At 41.8% G+C, this 16,276-nt stretch overlaps 1 protein-coding gene across 1 annotated transcript in view; it reads right to left on the reverse strand.

The window, feature by feature from the left end:
• The window catches only part of CTNNBL1 (catenin beta like 1), a 162,407-nt gene that overhangs the window by 60,197 nt on the left and 85,934 nt on the right, over positions 1–16,276 (reverse strand). Inside the window, exon 11 of the mRNA XM_045444640.1 lies at positions 2,785–2,966. Within this exon, the coding sequence (XP_045300596.1) occupies positions 2,785–2,966 (182 nt within the window). The remainder of the gene's footprint in view (positions 1–2,784; positions 2,967–16,276) is intronic.

Here is a 16,276-nt window from a genome sequence, read left to right on the forward strand (position 1 = left end):
AAGGGGGGCTTCTGCCATAATTTCAAAACCAATGAAACAAAGCAAAACCGTGGCTAGCAACCCATTTGTTTTTACTTCCAAACAAGGTGGGTGAAAGACCACTCACCAGGTGTATGACTGACCATCAACCTGCTGAAGTTAACTGTGCTGACTTCCACCTTGCCGGGTTCTAAGCAGAGCCCCAAACTCCATGTTTGTTCTTAGGGATCAATCCTTTAGAGAAGTGGTTGTTCATTCATGCGGGCAGTAAACATCTACTGTGCATCCACCACACGCTGAGCACCGGGCTGAGCCCTGGCACCCAGAGCTGACAAGGCCAATGGTTCCATAATCTTAGGGCTATGAAGGCAAAGTCCTAGGACCAAGACTCCATGCAGTAGGAGGCTCGGTTCCAGTCTCGGGGCTCATCAAATGCTTCCCCGAGAAAAGGTGACATCAAAACTAAGGACCTGAAGGGTGACTAAAAGGTATCCAGGCAGGCAGGCCAGAGAAAACAGTTGCAGAGGGAAGAGGACAGTAGAAGCTCGGGGGCAAGAATGAGCTGGGCCTGTCGCAAATACTCCTGGCGGTCTGAGGCTGCTGTGCTCTAGCTGACCACACAGACCCGGTCCACTTGCATCGGGAGGGCCGGCACAGGGACAACAGCCCGGAGGACAGGACAGGACAAAGAAACCTTGCACGATGTGCCCCTGTCCTGCTCCGCCTCCGTTCTCACACTCGCATCAAGGCTCGAGGGCCAGTGTGCCAAGCGCAGTGGCAGCTGGCAGGGGCGGGAGGGGGCGGGAGGGGGCCCAGGCCTGCATTTTCTCCCCGGGACTCACTTCTTCCCTCTGGGTGCTGGTGTATTCAGAAAGCAGAGTTCATCCTCACCAGCCATTACAGTCCAAACATGCCTTCCAGGAGCTGTCTTACCAAGCCATTGCCCTCGCTAATATAATGTTATCAAATTTCTGATGCGGGTACTCTAAAGCAACTATACTGTCACCGGCACGCCACTGGGCACATTTTTCCGAAGGAAAACAGCTGCTCACTGAATCTGTCGCTTTTCCTCTCCTCAGTACCATGCACACAGAGCAAGAGCCTGCTAAGGGCTCTTCTCCCACCCCTTCTTCAAGCATGCTCAAGATGCAGCATCAGGTGTCTCCACAGAAGCCAGCAGGTCAGCCACAGCACAGTTCCTGAGGAGCTTCCTGGATCACAGGACAAAGCCCTGACAACTAGAGCCTGTGCCTCAGAATCTTACGCCACAGACAGAGGAGCTTCCGGCTCACTAGTCTGCTTTCCTCATTTTATAGACCAGAAGGGAAAATGCAGTCCAGAGAAGTTAAGTAAAAGGTCTGAAGTCACACGGCCAGTGAGCTGTAGAAGCATGGGCCGGTTCCTGTCTAAAAAACCAGATCTACTACGCGGGTTGTGAGGCCTAAACAAGAGAGCCCTCACACAGCAGTGCCAGAAACGTGGGAGGTGTTCGACGAATGGTGACTGACTGCAAAACTTTGTCTCTTAGATCTCCGGAACAACCCACTCCCCCTCTCCCGGGGCCTCATTCTGCTGACTTCCCATGGAGGAAAGAAAACAGACTGGCAGCGGGGTTAACGTGTTCACAGCTGGTGTTTGGCCAACAACGGACAGGAGGTGAGCCAAGCTCCCTCCTGGTTCTCAGATCTCTAGTCCCGTTCCCTGCCCTGCCAGATCCACTCCCGCCAGACTTTCTGTTGTCTCTGGAGAGCTGATGTGATCAGAGAAGACACCGCTGCGGCTGGAAGTGACCACTGAAGGGACTCGTGTCACCTTCCCTTTAGCCACTCCGAGTTGGAAGGGACTGCGCAAAGTCCACTTGAGAAGGGACAGACAGGGACTCGCAAGCTTTCTAGCCGGGAGGGTGAGGAGTACAAAAGATCCCGTAGACAGTCACCACAAATCTACCAATCGCTGACAAAAAAATCCCCCAGACCACAGGACAAGTGTTAACTTCCGACAAGACAACTAAATTGGCCAACCAGCTCCAGTTTTGCTCCTCTCTCACCCACACCAGCTCCTCTGCCCCCTCCCAGCCCCCTCCCCACACTTTAAAACAACCATCCAACCATGTAAATTCCCCAGTGTAAGTGTCTGTTAGTCTCCAGCAGAACTGTCAATGCTCATAAATTCCTGGCCTTCCAGATTGCACTGCGGCTATTTACTGGGGGGAGGGATGCAGCAGCCACTAGACAATAGCAGGAAGAGATTGGCCGAGCAGTAACTACTCTGGTTACAGCATCGCAATTCATGGCAGCATTTTGCTGGGAGTGTGCATCATCAGGGAGGAGAAACATAAAAAGGGGAACCTGGGCTGTAAATAGTTTATTTCGGCAATTCCTGATGTTGGCTGAATCATACTTTAATACAGAAATACATGAAAGCACCACTCTGGCGGTGACATGTGTTGCCACCTCATTACTCTTTTCAAAAGGGTCTTCCATCAGAGAGACACCTCGCTACAAATTATAGTGAAGAAAACAAAACCCTCACGCCCAGACTTATTAATAGGCCAGAAGGAAATGGAACCACTAGGATTTAAGGAAGCAGAAAACCCATGCAACAGAGGCCATGGGTGATCTGGGGTCTCTGGGTTGTGTTTCCATGCAGAGAAAATAGGACGAAAAGAAAAAGCTAGCGCTCTTCTGCCTAAGAGTCCGCTCCTCAACTGCACGTCTCAGTGTTTCACAGTAGCTCTCATTTCCCCCATTCCTTAGGTGCATCCTAACGCACCTGAAGTAGGCTGACTTCTCCAGGGCACCCTACCTTCGTGCTCCTTCTCGGTGGTTCCCACTTTCTTGATCTTCCTGGGAGATTTCATAAAGAGGGGAAAGATGGTCCGTAAGCCAAGAATATCAACAAACTTATGACAATTGTCTGTACCCTCGGGTCCGATCATGGCATGGTCCAGCACTTTGAGGGCACTGCTCCGGGAGATCTTCTTTTCTCTGGGAACAAAAGAGGTTTCACATAAGGCATGGGGATGTTCTAGTCTCAGAAAAAAAGGGGGTGGGGGGCAGATATACTGCAGTACCCATTATAAAGGGGGAAAAAAGAAAGAAAGAAAAAAACAAAACAACTTGAATGTCTACCAATGAGAAAATTATTGCATAATGGTAGATCTACACAGAATATTACACACTTGTTAATAATTAGGAAAGTCTATAATAGAATGAACGAGTTCTTATGGTCAGAATGATAAGCACAAAAGGTAATATTCAAAATTGTATATGAGGCATTACCTCAATTGTGTGAGAAATATGCATTAAAAAAGACTAGAAAGACATAGATCAAAATGCTAACAGAGGTTATTTCAGGGTGGTGGGATTATGAATCACATTATTCCTTTTTCTTTCTTTTTAACAGCTTTATCAAAATGTACTCCACATACCATACAATTCACCTATTTAAAATGCACAATTCATTGAATTTTAGTATATTCACAGATACGTGCAACTATCACTACAGTCAATTAAAGAACATTTTTATTATCCCGACAAGAAATCCCCTACTCTTTAGCTGTCACCCCCCTACTCTCCCCATCCCACCCTAGCAACCACTGACCTACATTCTGTCTCTATGGTTTTGCCTATTCTGGACATTTCAAGTAAATGGTATCGTACAATAGGTGGCCTTTTGTAACTGGCTTCTTTCCCTCAGCACGTTTTCAAGATTCATCTGTGCTCTAGCGTGTGTCAGTATTTCATTCTTTTCTGTAGCTGAATAGTCCATTGTATGGATATGCCACAATTTGTCTATCTGTTCATCCACTGATGAACATTTGATGTGTTTATACCTTTTGGCTATTATGAATAGCGCTGCTAAAATAGTCATGTACAAGTTTTTGAGTGGACATATGTTTCATTACACTTGAGTGCATGTAAACCAAGCAGCAGAGTTGCTGGGGCATATGGTTAACTCTACGTTTAACCTTCTGAGGAACCATCAGACTTATTTCCACACTGGCTACACCATTTGACATTCCCACCAGCAGTGTGTAAATGTTCTGACTTCTCCACATCCTCACCAACACTTGTCAGCTGACTTGTTGGTGCCAGCCATCCTCATTGGGTGAGAGATGGTACCTCATTGTGGTTTTAATTTGCGTTTCCCTGATAACTAATGCTGTCAGCATCTTTTCATGTGCTTACTCGGAATCTGTGTACCTTCTTCAGAGAAATGTCTATTCAGATCCTTCGGCCATTTTAAAATTAGCTTAATTATCTTTATTATTTAGTTGCAAGAGCTCTTTGTTCTGGAGATACAAGTCCCTTAACAGATATATGATTTGTAAATATTTTCTTCTATTCTAGGGGCTGCCTTTTCAACTTTCTTGATGGTATCCTCTGAAGGACACAGGTTTTCAATTTTGAGGATGTCCAACTTACCTCTTTTGTTGTTGTTGCCTGCACTTTTGGTGTCAGAGCTGATTCGATAGCATGAGGATTTATACCTATGTTTGCTTTTAAGGGTTTAACAGTTTAAGTTCTGATATTTAGTTCTTTGACTCGTTTTCTGTTAATTTTTGTATGTAGTGTGAAGCAATGATACAACTTCATTTGCATGTGGACATCCAATGGTGCCAGCACCATTTGTTGAAGACTATTCTTTCCCCGTTCCAGGTTTTTGGCATTCTTATTGCAAATCAGCTGACCCCAGACACAGTTTTATTTTTGGATTCCGAATTATATTCTGTTAATTTACGTCAGTAACACACTGTCTTGATTACCACTGTTTTGTAGTAAGTTTTAAAATTGGGAATCCTACATTGTTCTTGTCTCAAGACTGTTTGGCTATTCTCGGTCCCTTGCAACCAACTCCATATGAATTTAAGGATCAGCTTATCAATTTCTACAATGACGTCAGCTGGCATTTTGATAGGGATTGTGCTGAATCCATATAACTTTTGGGGGAGTACTGCAATCTTTCATTTCTTAGCTCTTCCTTAATTCCTTTCAACAATGTTTTGTAGTTTTCAGGGTATAAATTTTGCACGCACTTCTCTTGTTAAATTTATTCCTAGGTATCATACTCTTGATGCTATTGTAAATGAAGTATCTTCACAGTTTCACTTTCGGATTGCTCATTGTGAGTGTACAACTGATTTTTGTAAATTAATCTTTATATTATCCTGCAACTTTGCTGAACTCACTTATTAGTCCTGATAATTTTTTGGTGGATTCTTTAGGATTGTCTACAGACAAGAGAACATCCTTTGTAAACAGAGAGTTTTACTTCCTCCTTTCCCACCTGGATGCCTTTTATTTCATTTCCTTGCCTAATTGCCCTGGCTAGAACCTCCAGTACAATGTTGAATGTAAGTGGTGAAGTGGTGTCTTGTTGCTGATCTTAGGGGGAAAGCATCCAGTCTTTTAGCATTCACTGTGATGTTAGCTGTGGATTTTTTGTAGCTGCTCTATATCAAAGGTTGGAGAAATTCCCTTCTATTCCTAGTTTAGGTATTTTTATCATGAAAGATGTTGGGTTTTGTCAAATGCTTTTTGCATCTTATTATTCCCTTTCCTGTTTTTCGTGTTTCTTTAATTTAAAAAAAAAATTTTTTTTTTAACGTTTATTCATTTTTGAGAGACAGAGAGAGACAGAGCATGAGCAGGGAAGGGGCAGAGAGAGACGGAAACACAGAATCCAAAGCAGGCTCCAGGCTCTGAGCTGTCATAACAGAGCCTGATGCGGGGCTAGAACTCACGGACCACGAGATCACGACCTGAGCCAAAGTCGGATGCTCAACCGACTGAGCCACCCAGGCGCCCCATGTTTTTCGTGTTTCTTAATTAACATGCATTACTTTGAGAATTACAAAAGTTAAATTATTTTCAAGAAAAAAATACAAGTGATTTTCCCCCTCAAGTCCAAAGGTCATAAAATAATTATGCCACTGTCTACTGCTCTTGCAAATAGTTCTCTAAGGAGTATAATTTTCTATAACCTTCCAGTGTTTTCTTTAACACTCTATGAGATAGAGAGGAACAAGTCAGTCATTTCATATCTTGGTAATCAACCAAGTAAATCAACCAACCAATCCAATATTCAATATTTACTGAGCACTTACTCAGTACTGTGGAAGACACAAGAGAAAAACAAAAATTAAGACATGGCTTCTGCTTTCAAAAACATGTAAATCTATTTAGGGAGACTAAATTAATATGAAAAAATCAGGCAAAAGTATAAGTTGGCAAATAACTTTTTCCCCATTCGATCTACAAACATTCATTGGATACCTCTCATGTGACTAGGATAGACCAAGTCTCAGTCCTCATGGAGCTTACACTCTCACTGCAGGAGACATACAGAAAACCGAGGCACTTGATAGTGTTAGGTGTGATGGAAATAATGCAATGTAAAAGAATGAATGAATGGAGAGGATATTTTGAGTTAGGTTACTGCAGAAAGCCTCTTTAGGGGTAACATTTATGTTGAGATCTGAGTGTTGACATGAATTGGTCTGGAACATTTTAGGGGCAAAACATTAAAGGCAGAAGGAACAACAGGTGCAAAATCCCTAAGGTGGAAATAGGCCGGCATGGTCAGAGAACAGACAGAAGACTGGCATTTTTGAAGCATAAAGGAACAGTATTCCTAGCTTAGATCTGAGGGGAAAACATGGGCCATATCAAAGGCCATGCCACCTTGTCTTGTATGGCACAATAAGGCCTCCAAGTAAAGAACTGGTTCTAGGAGTGAAACAGATCAAATTCAATCATGTTTGTTCTGAGACTATTATGTGTTAGTTACTTTAGAGGGAAAGAGAGATTAGGTACATTTGGGGGAGTATAGGAAAAAACAGATATATATGTAAATATTTGAAAGCAGGTGAAAAAGTAAGACAGGTGACTGTGGGTTACTCCTAGTAAAGCCTGGAGAAGAAAGTCCATCAGCTTGAGGAGAAAACAAGGGTAAAAATTTTTCAAAATTGTATTTTGAAGAATATGGACAATTCAGTCATATTTTTAGGGTGTCAAGAAGCCAATGGTGATGAGGATACTAAAGATATAAAAGGGGAGAATGGACAGATGGAGCAAGGTCACTGTCAGGCAAGAGGAGGCAAGGCCTGACCAAAAAGGGCCCAAAGCCCTTCACCCAGTTTCTCACCTGAAAGCCAAAGAAAAGGAATTGGAAATAACCTCTCTTAAAGGAATCAGAAATAACTTCTCGTTGATAGTCTTTTGCAGAGGAAACACTATTAAGACATCGCATTATTTAAGTGCTAAAGATGACGAGGCACACTTATCCTAGGTCAGACTAGCCAGCCCAAATTGGGTCCTGATGAGTTAAGAAAAGGAGAGGAGGTAAAAAGCTTGTTGACAGAGCCCCTTGGTGCTGGCCCATCCTGACTTACCTGAGGCTGTTCCATTTCTAGCATTGAATGTACCACAGCCTGGGAAACCTCTCAGTCCCAGGCAAACCAAGACAGCTGGACATCTTACTTGGTGCCTACCTCAAAAGACCAAGGACGTACTGTGAATATTCCTACCTTTATTCCCCTGGTCACAGAATTAATCAAAACAACCCACAGATACTCACAAGTGACATTCAACACAACTACTGAGTTTAAAAGAAAAAAAGTGGCTACCATTGAGCACGTGCCTTCACGCAGCAGGCACGACACTAGCTGCCAGGAATTATACACTCCTTGTCTTTAAGCAATGTAAGGACAGTTACATAAAAGTAATTTCAAAAGCCCAAAGCAATAGAAACTAAGGCCAAGGAGGTGAAAGGTGGAGATAATTAACTTTATCTGGGAGAAGTCAGTGAAGGTGTCAAATGGACAGTAACATCTGAACGGAGTCTGAAGAACGAGCATCTGCCAGGCAGAGAAGGGCGTGCAGCGCCACCGGGGGCAGTGTGCGTAAAGAGCATGCGCGAAGGTACGGTAGGCAGTAAGAGCGAGCCACGTAGGGGACCAGAGGTAGCTGTGAATGACCTGGGTTGGAAGAGGACGAAGGGGAGGCAGGCAGAGGTCGTGACAGGCCCTAGATGTGCTGCCGGGCCCCTGGGCTCCAGGCCATAGATGTTGAGAAGCCATGAGATGTCGAAAACGAGGAGGACACTGGATGGATACACTCTAGCAAGCTTACTCTGGCAGCAGTGTGATGAAGGGACTGGAGCGACAGAGCTTGGAGGCAGGGAGGTCAGTCAGGAGCCCACGACAAGCTAAGTGAAAAATGACAAAGAGCTCTGAGTACCATAAAAAAGGCACGTTTGTGAGACATGAAATCTTAAGTATCAGGAGCAGAGTAAACAAGGTTCCAAATTCAGCAGGAAAGGGTTTTCTGCATCAAGCTAAGTCTATCAGGAAACGAGACAAATAATATATTTGTTTTCACTGTAGCTGGACTTAAGCATCCTACTTTACAAACTGAATCTGCAAAGGTCATGACTAGGGCAGATAATGATGTGAGCAGAAATTAGGAAACTGAGATATAACATCCTCATCGTTCAGTCACTCAGGAAAAGGCCTCTCGAAATGAATGATGGTCATGTTCCAGGGCACCTTCAGTTACCACGCAGCATACATTTAAACCATTTCACAAATAACACAGAATTGGTGGAAATACTAAAGGTAAAAAACTCTGATTCAGCCAAGCCTCGCTCTTTTTTCCTGCCTAAGCAAATTCAACAAACAAAAAATTTAAAAAGTTAAAAGCCTTCTTCACATAGGCAGTGTGAGACACGTTTAAAGGGGGCAGTAATTGCATATTGATCACCATTTAGGCAAGCCGCATGGAGGTGAACTTTGGAATATTCATTGGGCTTAAGTTCAGGCTTTTAGCAATCAATAGCTGTTTGGCCTGACTTTCTTGGGTTGACTTTATTTGAAATATTTATTCTACTGGAGGACAAGTAGTTTATCTTAGTCTTGTCTGGGTTCATCAGGTTGTCGATCACGCCAGGACCAAAGTGAAGGTTAGCCTCTGTAAAAGTGGGTGGTTGTGGGAAATGACAGAGTCATCTACGCTCCTCATTCTGCCAAAGTGAAGCTTCTGATGAGGAGGAAGGGATGGGGAGAGGGAAGTTTCCACTGTTGTTTTAATTAGCTTGTTCTTCTTCATTATACAAGAACGCTTTTGCAATGAACATTCATTCTGAGTATACTTTTTTCTGTTCATTTATTCTTTCATCAGATATTTCTGGGGTGCCTAACAGGCGCCAGATAGAAGTTGAGGACACAGAGGCAGGCCCAGCTCATGTTTGTGAGGCGCTCAGTTCACAGGTGACACAGATAGGCAGACAACGGGTATACTGAGAAAAAGCCAAGCACCACAGTGGAGGTTTTATTCTACAAAATAGAATACGAATGTGGGAAGGAGGGCTGACTGTGTCTGAGTGGGGGAGGCCTCACAAAGGAGATGATGCCTGAACCGAGCTTCACTGGATGTCCTTCCCAGACACGCAAGAAGGGAGAGGGGATTTCAAGCAGCAGGAAACAACAGCACGTGCAAAGACACGAGTAAGCATGGACCATTCGGAGAAGCGGGGCATGGTGTGGCTGCAATACAAACAGCAAGAGGGGTGGCAGCAAAATGTGTGTTAGATTACACTTGCCACACTGGATCGGGAGGGATTCAGTGTGGTATTCGGTGTGGCGGGGCGGGCGCAGAAGAAAGGGGGGAAACATACCAGAGGCAGAGATGGGTAAAAAGGGCAAAGTACTAACAGACTAGGAGGGAAAAGGACTGAATTCAGATTGAACCTGAGGTACCTGTCAAACATGGCAGTGATGTCCAGCTCAAACTTACAGGTCTGAAGTCCAGGAATGATATTAAAAATAGGGGGAAATGTGGAAGAATTATTCAATCTATGGGCAGTGTCTAAAGCTATGGCATGAATAAGACTACCCAGAAAGGGTGCAGATAAAAGGGATCCAACCTTGGAGGAAAGTTACTTGCAGGACAAGTAAAAGAGTTGTGAACTCCACTCCCTCCCTAACCAAGAGACTGATGGATGGGGGGGAAAAAAAGAGAGGTGACAGGCAGTCTTTAAAAGATACTGTGAACCACAAATTAATCCCGCAAGAAACTTGGATAATGCCATATGAAATCACTATTATTCGCTTTACAATACACATGCTAAAGTTCACTTCCTTTTAGCTCCCAAAATAGAAGATGACTTTCCAGGATCCAGGATTTCTATGAATTAGACCGTGAGATCAAGGTAACTAAATTCATAGTTGCTCTCAAACTATAGTGCCAAAGAACACTGGTGCTCTGGGAGATGCTGAGATATTCTACCACTAAAATAGAATAAGGGTGGTCTTCTATGTTCTGGACACAGTTTTTTACAATTTTCCATTTCAGTTCCCATCCATTTTTCATAAACTGCTGGTACCAACCACTGCTTGACTGCCTGTGCCAGAAAACAAAACAAATATGTGGGAAACAGAGGTTAAGATTTTGGTCTGTAGCACTATGGTGGGCCAGTTATGCAGAGAAACCACTCACAGCAGAGCTGACGGTAAAGTAAGATGAACAATCAATGACCAAAACCTAGGGCTCTAAAGAGCACAGGCTGACAAACTTTCGGGAAAGGGCCAGACAGAAAATACTATAGGTTTCATGGGCCATTATGGTTTCTGTGGCATCTTTTTCTGGGTGTTTGTGTGTGTCTAAAAATATATACGACACTTTAAAGATATGAAAACCATTCTTAGCTTGCTGGTCACAGAAAAACAGACCTCAGCCAGATTTGTTCCGCAGGCCTTAGTTGCCAACCCCCAATAAAGAGGGTCAACAAAGCTCAAATCTGGTTCTTCAAAAAGACGAGTAAAATTGACAAAACTGTGGCAAGAGTGATCAAAAAAAAAAAAAAAAAAAAAAAGAGAGAGAGAGAGAAAAGGCACATACACACAAAACAATAACAGGAATGAACTGAAGGGGAAAAAACTACAGGTACAGCAGCTATTAGGACAACAGAAGGAAAAACTGCATGCCAAAAACTTGGAAAACAGGTGAAATGGACAAACTCCTAGAAAAATAGGAATTCTCCCAAATGACTCAACAAAGTAAGAAAACCTGAATGGGTCTATAAGCATTCAGAAAACTGAATCAGTCGTTTAAATCTTCTCTCAAAGAAAACTTAAAGTCCAGAAGCAATCACTACCAAGTTCTACCAAACATTCAAGAGGGAAATAATTCCAGTATTACTTAAACTCCTACAGAACACAGAAAAATAAGGAACATTATTCAGCTCATTTAATAAAGCTCAAACAAACAAAAAACAACCTCTGACACCAAAACCTTCCTGAGAGTAAACTTACAGGCCAATCTCACTCAGGTATAGATATAAAATTCCTAAATAAAATACAGAATCCTAGAGAACATTAAAAAAAGATGGGCCTCTTCCAGGAATGCAAGGTTAGTTCAACATCAGAAAACCCATTCATTTTCCCTCTATTAGCATTAAAAAAACCACCTCGATAAATGCAGAAAAAGCATTTGATAAAACTGATTGATCAATTATATAAGATCTGTGACATCAGAAAGAGAAGAAATTTCCTTAATCTGATAAATGCTATCCCCCCCAAAACTCAAAACAAACATTATACTCAATAAAATATATTCCTTTTAACAGCAGGAGTAAGACAAGTTTACCCTTGATCACTACTCCTTCCTATTCAACACTGCATTAGAAGTCATAGCTAGTAATTTTTTTAAAAAGTGTTTATTTACTTCTGAGAGAGAGAGGGAAACACAGAGACGCAGGGCTCAAACTCACAAACTGTGAGATCATGGCCTGAGCTGAAATCAAAAGTTGGACACTTAACCCACCGAGCCACTCAGGCACCCCATAGCTATTAAAATTTAAACACACACACACACACACACACATTATTAAAATGAAATGTGATAGAAAATAATCTTGTTCCCACCTATTAACTTTCTACTCCCTAAAAGAGGCAAACAGCCAGAGGTTTGCTACTAAAGGTTTAACAACTAGCTCCCCAGGAATAAAGTGCTGATTTGTTGTATTTTCCTACTTACATGGTATAAATACTCCCACCATAGCTGATTTCAAGTTACCAATGCGATACCACTAAACATGGTATTGGAAAGAGAGATGTATAGTTAGCTTTCATGAGCTTATATGAGCTAACTCAAACATATCACTGCTTATACATCCCTCCACCCACTATGGACATCAAGGTTGGCCATGTGACTTTATGGCCAATAAAATGTAAGTGTAAGTAACATATGTGTCTTTAGAGGAGAAGTTTTAAGATTTATTGCATTATTCAGTCTTTTCTCTCTGCCAAAAGAAAGTCACATCCCACTGAACACTGTTCCTTTAGCATGAATCCCAAAATAAAGACGTGAAGCAGAGCTTCAGATGGCCAGGGATGGATGTACTGGGAGTGAAAAGTAAACATCTGTCACTGAAAGTCCTTGAGGCTTCAGAGTTGTTACTGCAACAAAATTGGACTGATACGTGACATAGCAAAGTTGCTTAATGTAAGATCAGTATGTAAAAGTTAATTGTATTACTGTCCACTAGCACTAAATAGTATGAAAATGTACATTAGAGAGTATTTTTTAAAATATATAATATGCTCTTGCCTTCCACTTTGGGCCAAGATGGAGTAACAGGGACTAAATTTATATCTCCTCTCACGCCCAAAACAAACAAAGGACGAAACATATAAAACAATGGTTTTTGGACCCTTGACCTCAGGTAGCACCAAGACAGTGATTCCTGAGACAGGGAAACACATGCCATGAGCCCAACTAGCTGCTTGGAGAGTTTCCAGGCCTCCACGCAGGGAGGAGACATAGTGCAGAGGAGGGCAGACCGATGAAGGGGAGTTCATAGGGCAGAGTAGCAGACCAAGAGCTGCACCGGGGTCTGCAGAGGGCCCTCTCTGAGTCCTCAGTTGAATACTTACTAGAAATGCATGTGAGGAAACTAACCAAGGCTGCAGGAAGGAACCACCTAGAAGAAGAAGGGGCAACCAATGCCCAGAACTCAGCGAGGGCCAGCAATAGTTTGGGTTCCCAACAGCTGGAGTGAAAAACCTTTCTGAATTCACGGTGCATCAGGTAGAGCACTAGGGAGGGCACGGTTTCAGTCCTTCAGTCCTGAGGCAAAATCAGCCACAGACTAAAGGCTAGTCCGGTCCCACCTAACAGAGCTTAAGAGTAGGCCTCCGAAGGAGCAAACTACTCCCAGTAACTTACCTGTATCCTAGAACAAAGCTCAAAAATATTTATAAGGAGACACACCCACACACCCAGCATCCAATGAGGTAAAAGTCGCAATACCTTAATTTCAGAAAACAATTAACAGGCATTTGAAGAGGCAGGAAAATATTAACCATAAAGAGGAGAAAAATAATAAAAATAACAGTGGTGACAGAATCAGAAGACAAGGACATTAAAAGTTATTATAACTATACTTGACTTAGTCAAGGTAGAAAAAAGCTTCAGTATGCTAACTAGAAACAGGGAAGATATCTAGAGAAGAAAAATACAATGTCTGGTGAAAAATACATGGGATGAGAATAAGTGCAGAAGAAAAGAGGGAGCTTGAATACATAACAATAGAAGCTACCTAAAATAAAACACGGAAAGAAAAAACAGACTGGAAAAAATTAATAGATCACCAGGGAATTGTGGTTGGATAACTTTAAACAGCCTGATATACATGTAACTGGAGTTTCTGAAAGGAGGATAGGGGCAGAAAAAAAAGTACCTGAAAATACAATGATTGAAAGATTTCCACATTTGATGAAAACAATACACCCACAGATCCAAGAAGAACCCAAACACAAGAGATAGGAAGAAAACTACATCAAGGTATATCATAACCAAACTATTCAAAATCAGGGAGAAAAGATCCTAGAAACATCCAGAAAAAAGGGACACGTTACATACAGAAGAACTAATACATAAGGATGACAGCAGACGTCCCACTGCAAACCAAGCAATCCAGCAGTGAAGCAACACTCTTAAGAGAACTGAAAGAACTCCCACCTCCCCACCCAGTAACAAAGAATGCTATACCTGGTGAAGATATCATTTAAAGGAGAAGGCAAATATTTTTTCAGACAAAAGTCATCACCAACAGACCAGCAGTACAAGATGTATTGAAGGAAATCATTTGGGAAGAAAGAAACTGATACCAGATGGAAATCTGGATCTACAGAAGAATGAAGAACACTGGCAATGGCTAATACGTTCATAAAAGTAAAATACTTTTTTCTTACTTTAAAAAATCTCTTTGAAACATGATTGATTATTTATGGGGCACCTGGATGGCTCACAAGGTTAAGCGTCCAACTCTTTTTTCTAAAATTTTTTTTTTAACGTTTATTTATTTTTGAGACAGAGAGAGACAGAGCATGAACGGGGGTGGGTCAGAGAGAGGGAGACACAGAATCTGAAACAGGCTCCAGGCTCTGAGCTGTCAGCACAGAGCCCGACACGGGGCTCGAACTCACGGACAAGCGTCCAACTCTTGATTTCAGCTCAGGTCACGATCTCTTGGTTTGTGAGATCGGGCCCCACATTGGGCTCTGGGGTGTCAGTGCTTGGGATTCTCTCTCTCCCTCTCTCTGCCCCTCCCCTGCTTTTGTGTGTGTGTGCATGTGCATGTGCGCACTCTCTGTCAAAAAAATAAACATTAAAAAAACATAATTGATTATTTAAACAAAAGATAAGCAATATGTATTAGAATTTATAACATAGGTAGAAGTAAAATATATGACAACAAAAACATAAAAACCAGGAGGGAGAAATGAAAGTTTACTGTTGCAAAGTCCTTACACTACAGATGAAATAGTATACACTACTTGAAGATGGACTGTGATAAGATGTATACCATCAATTTGAAAACAACCACTAAAAAAGCAAAGAGAAAGAGCTAAGAAGCCACCTAAGAAAATAACATGGGATAAAAAATGTTAACCTAAAAGAAGGCAGATGAAGCAAAAATGGGACCAAAAAAGAGATGAGAAAAATAGAACAACCTGCAAGAGGGTAGATCTAAACTCAATCAGAAACCACCATATCAAGGGTCACATTAAATGTAAATGGCATAAACATTTCAATTAAATGGCAGCAATTATTATGGGGTTAATAAAGAAGACTCCAATGTATAATGCTCACAAAAACCCCCACATCTTAAATATAAAGACACAGGGGTGTCTGTCTGGATAGCTCAGGCAGTTAAATGACCGACTCTTGATTCAGGCTTAGGTCATGATCTCATGGTTTGTCAGTTTGAGCCCTGCATCGGGATCTGTGCTGTCAGTGTAGAGCCTGTCAGGGATTCTCTGTCTCCCTCTCACTGCCCTTCCCCTGCTTTCTCTCTCTCTCTCTCAAAATAAATATATTTTAAAAATATAAATAAAAAAATAAATATAAAGACACACAGGCTTGCAGATGGCTATCTTCTCACCATATCCTCATAGGGCCATTTTCTCTGTGTGCACACCCTCCTGATGTTGTCCCTTCCTCTTCTCATAAGACCACCAGTTCTACTGGATTAGGGGCCTACTCTTATGACCCTATTTAACCTTAATTACCATCTTAAGGCCACCTTGGGAATTTGGGCATCAACATATGAACAGGGGAGGGGACAAAATTTATTTCATGATAGATGGTAAAAGGTATACTATGCTTATACTAATCAAAAGAAAGTTGTGGTGGCTATATTAATATCAAACAAAGTAGATTTCAGATCAAATAACATTATCAGGGATAAAGAGAGTCATTTCATTATGATAAAAGAGTGAATTAAGCAAAACAGCATATACTCCTAAATGTTTAACCACCTAAAAGAATTTCAAAATACATAAAGCAAAACTGATGAAACTCAAAGGAGAAACAGACATACTCACAACTATGGTCAGAGGTTTCAACACCCCTTTTAATAACTGATAAAATAAGTAGACAGAAAATAGTTAAGGATATAGAAGACTTGAACATGACCATTAACTTAACCTGACATTTACAGAACATTCTTTTCAAGTGCACAGGAATATTTAACAATACAGGCTGTATTCTGGGCCAAAAACCAGTCTTAATAAATTTAAAAGGGTTCAAATCATATAAAGTATGTTCTCTGACCACAATGGTATTAAAGTAGAAATAAAGAACAGAAAGATATGTGGGAAATTACCAAATATTTGGAAACTAAATAACACACTTCTAAGTAATTCATGGATTAAGGATGAAATCAAAAGAGAAATCAAAGTATTTTGAACCGAAAACACAATATATCAAAATGTGGGGGCACCTGGGTG

Source organism: Leopardus geoffroyi, chromosome A3 (assembly GCF_018350155.1).
Source record: "Leopardus geoffroyi isolate Oge1 chromosome A3, O.geoffroyi_Oge1_pat1.0, whole genome shotgun sequence".
Classification (NCBI taxonomy): Eukaryota; Metazoa; Chordata; class Mammalia; order Carnivora; family Felidae; genus Leopardus; species Leopardus geoffroyi.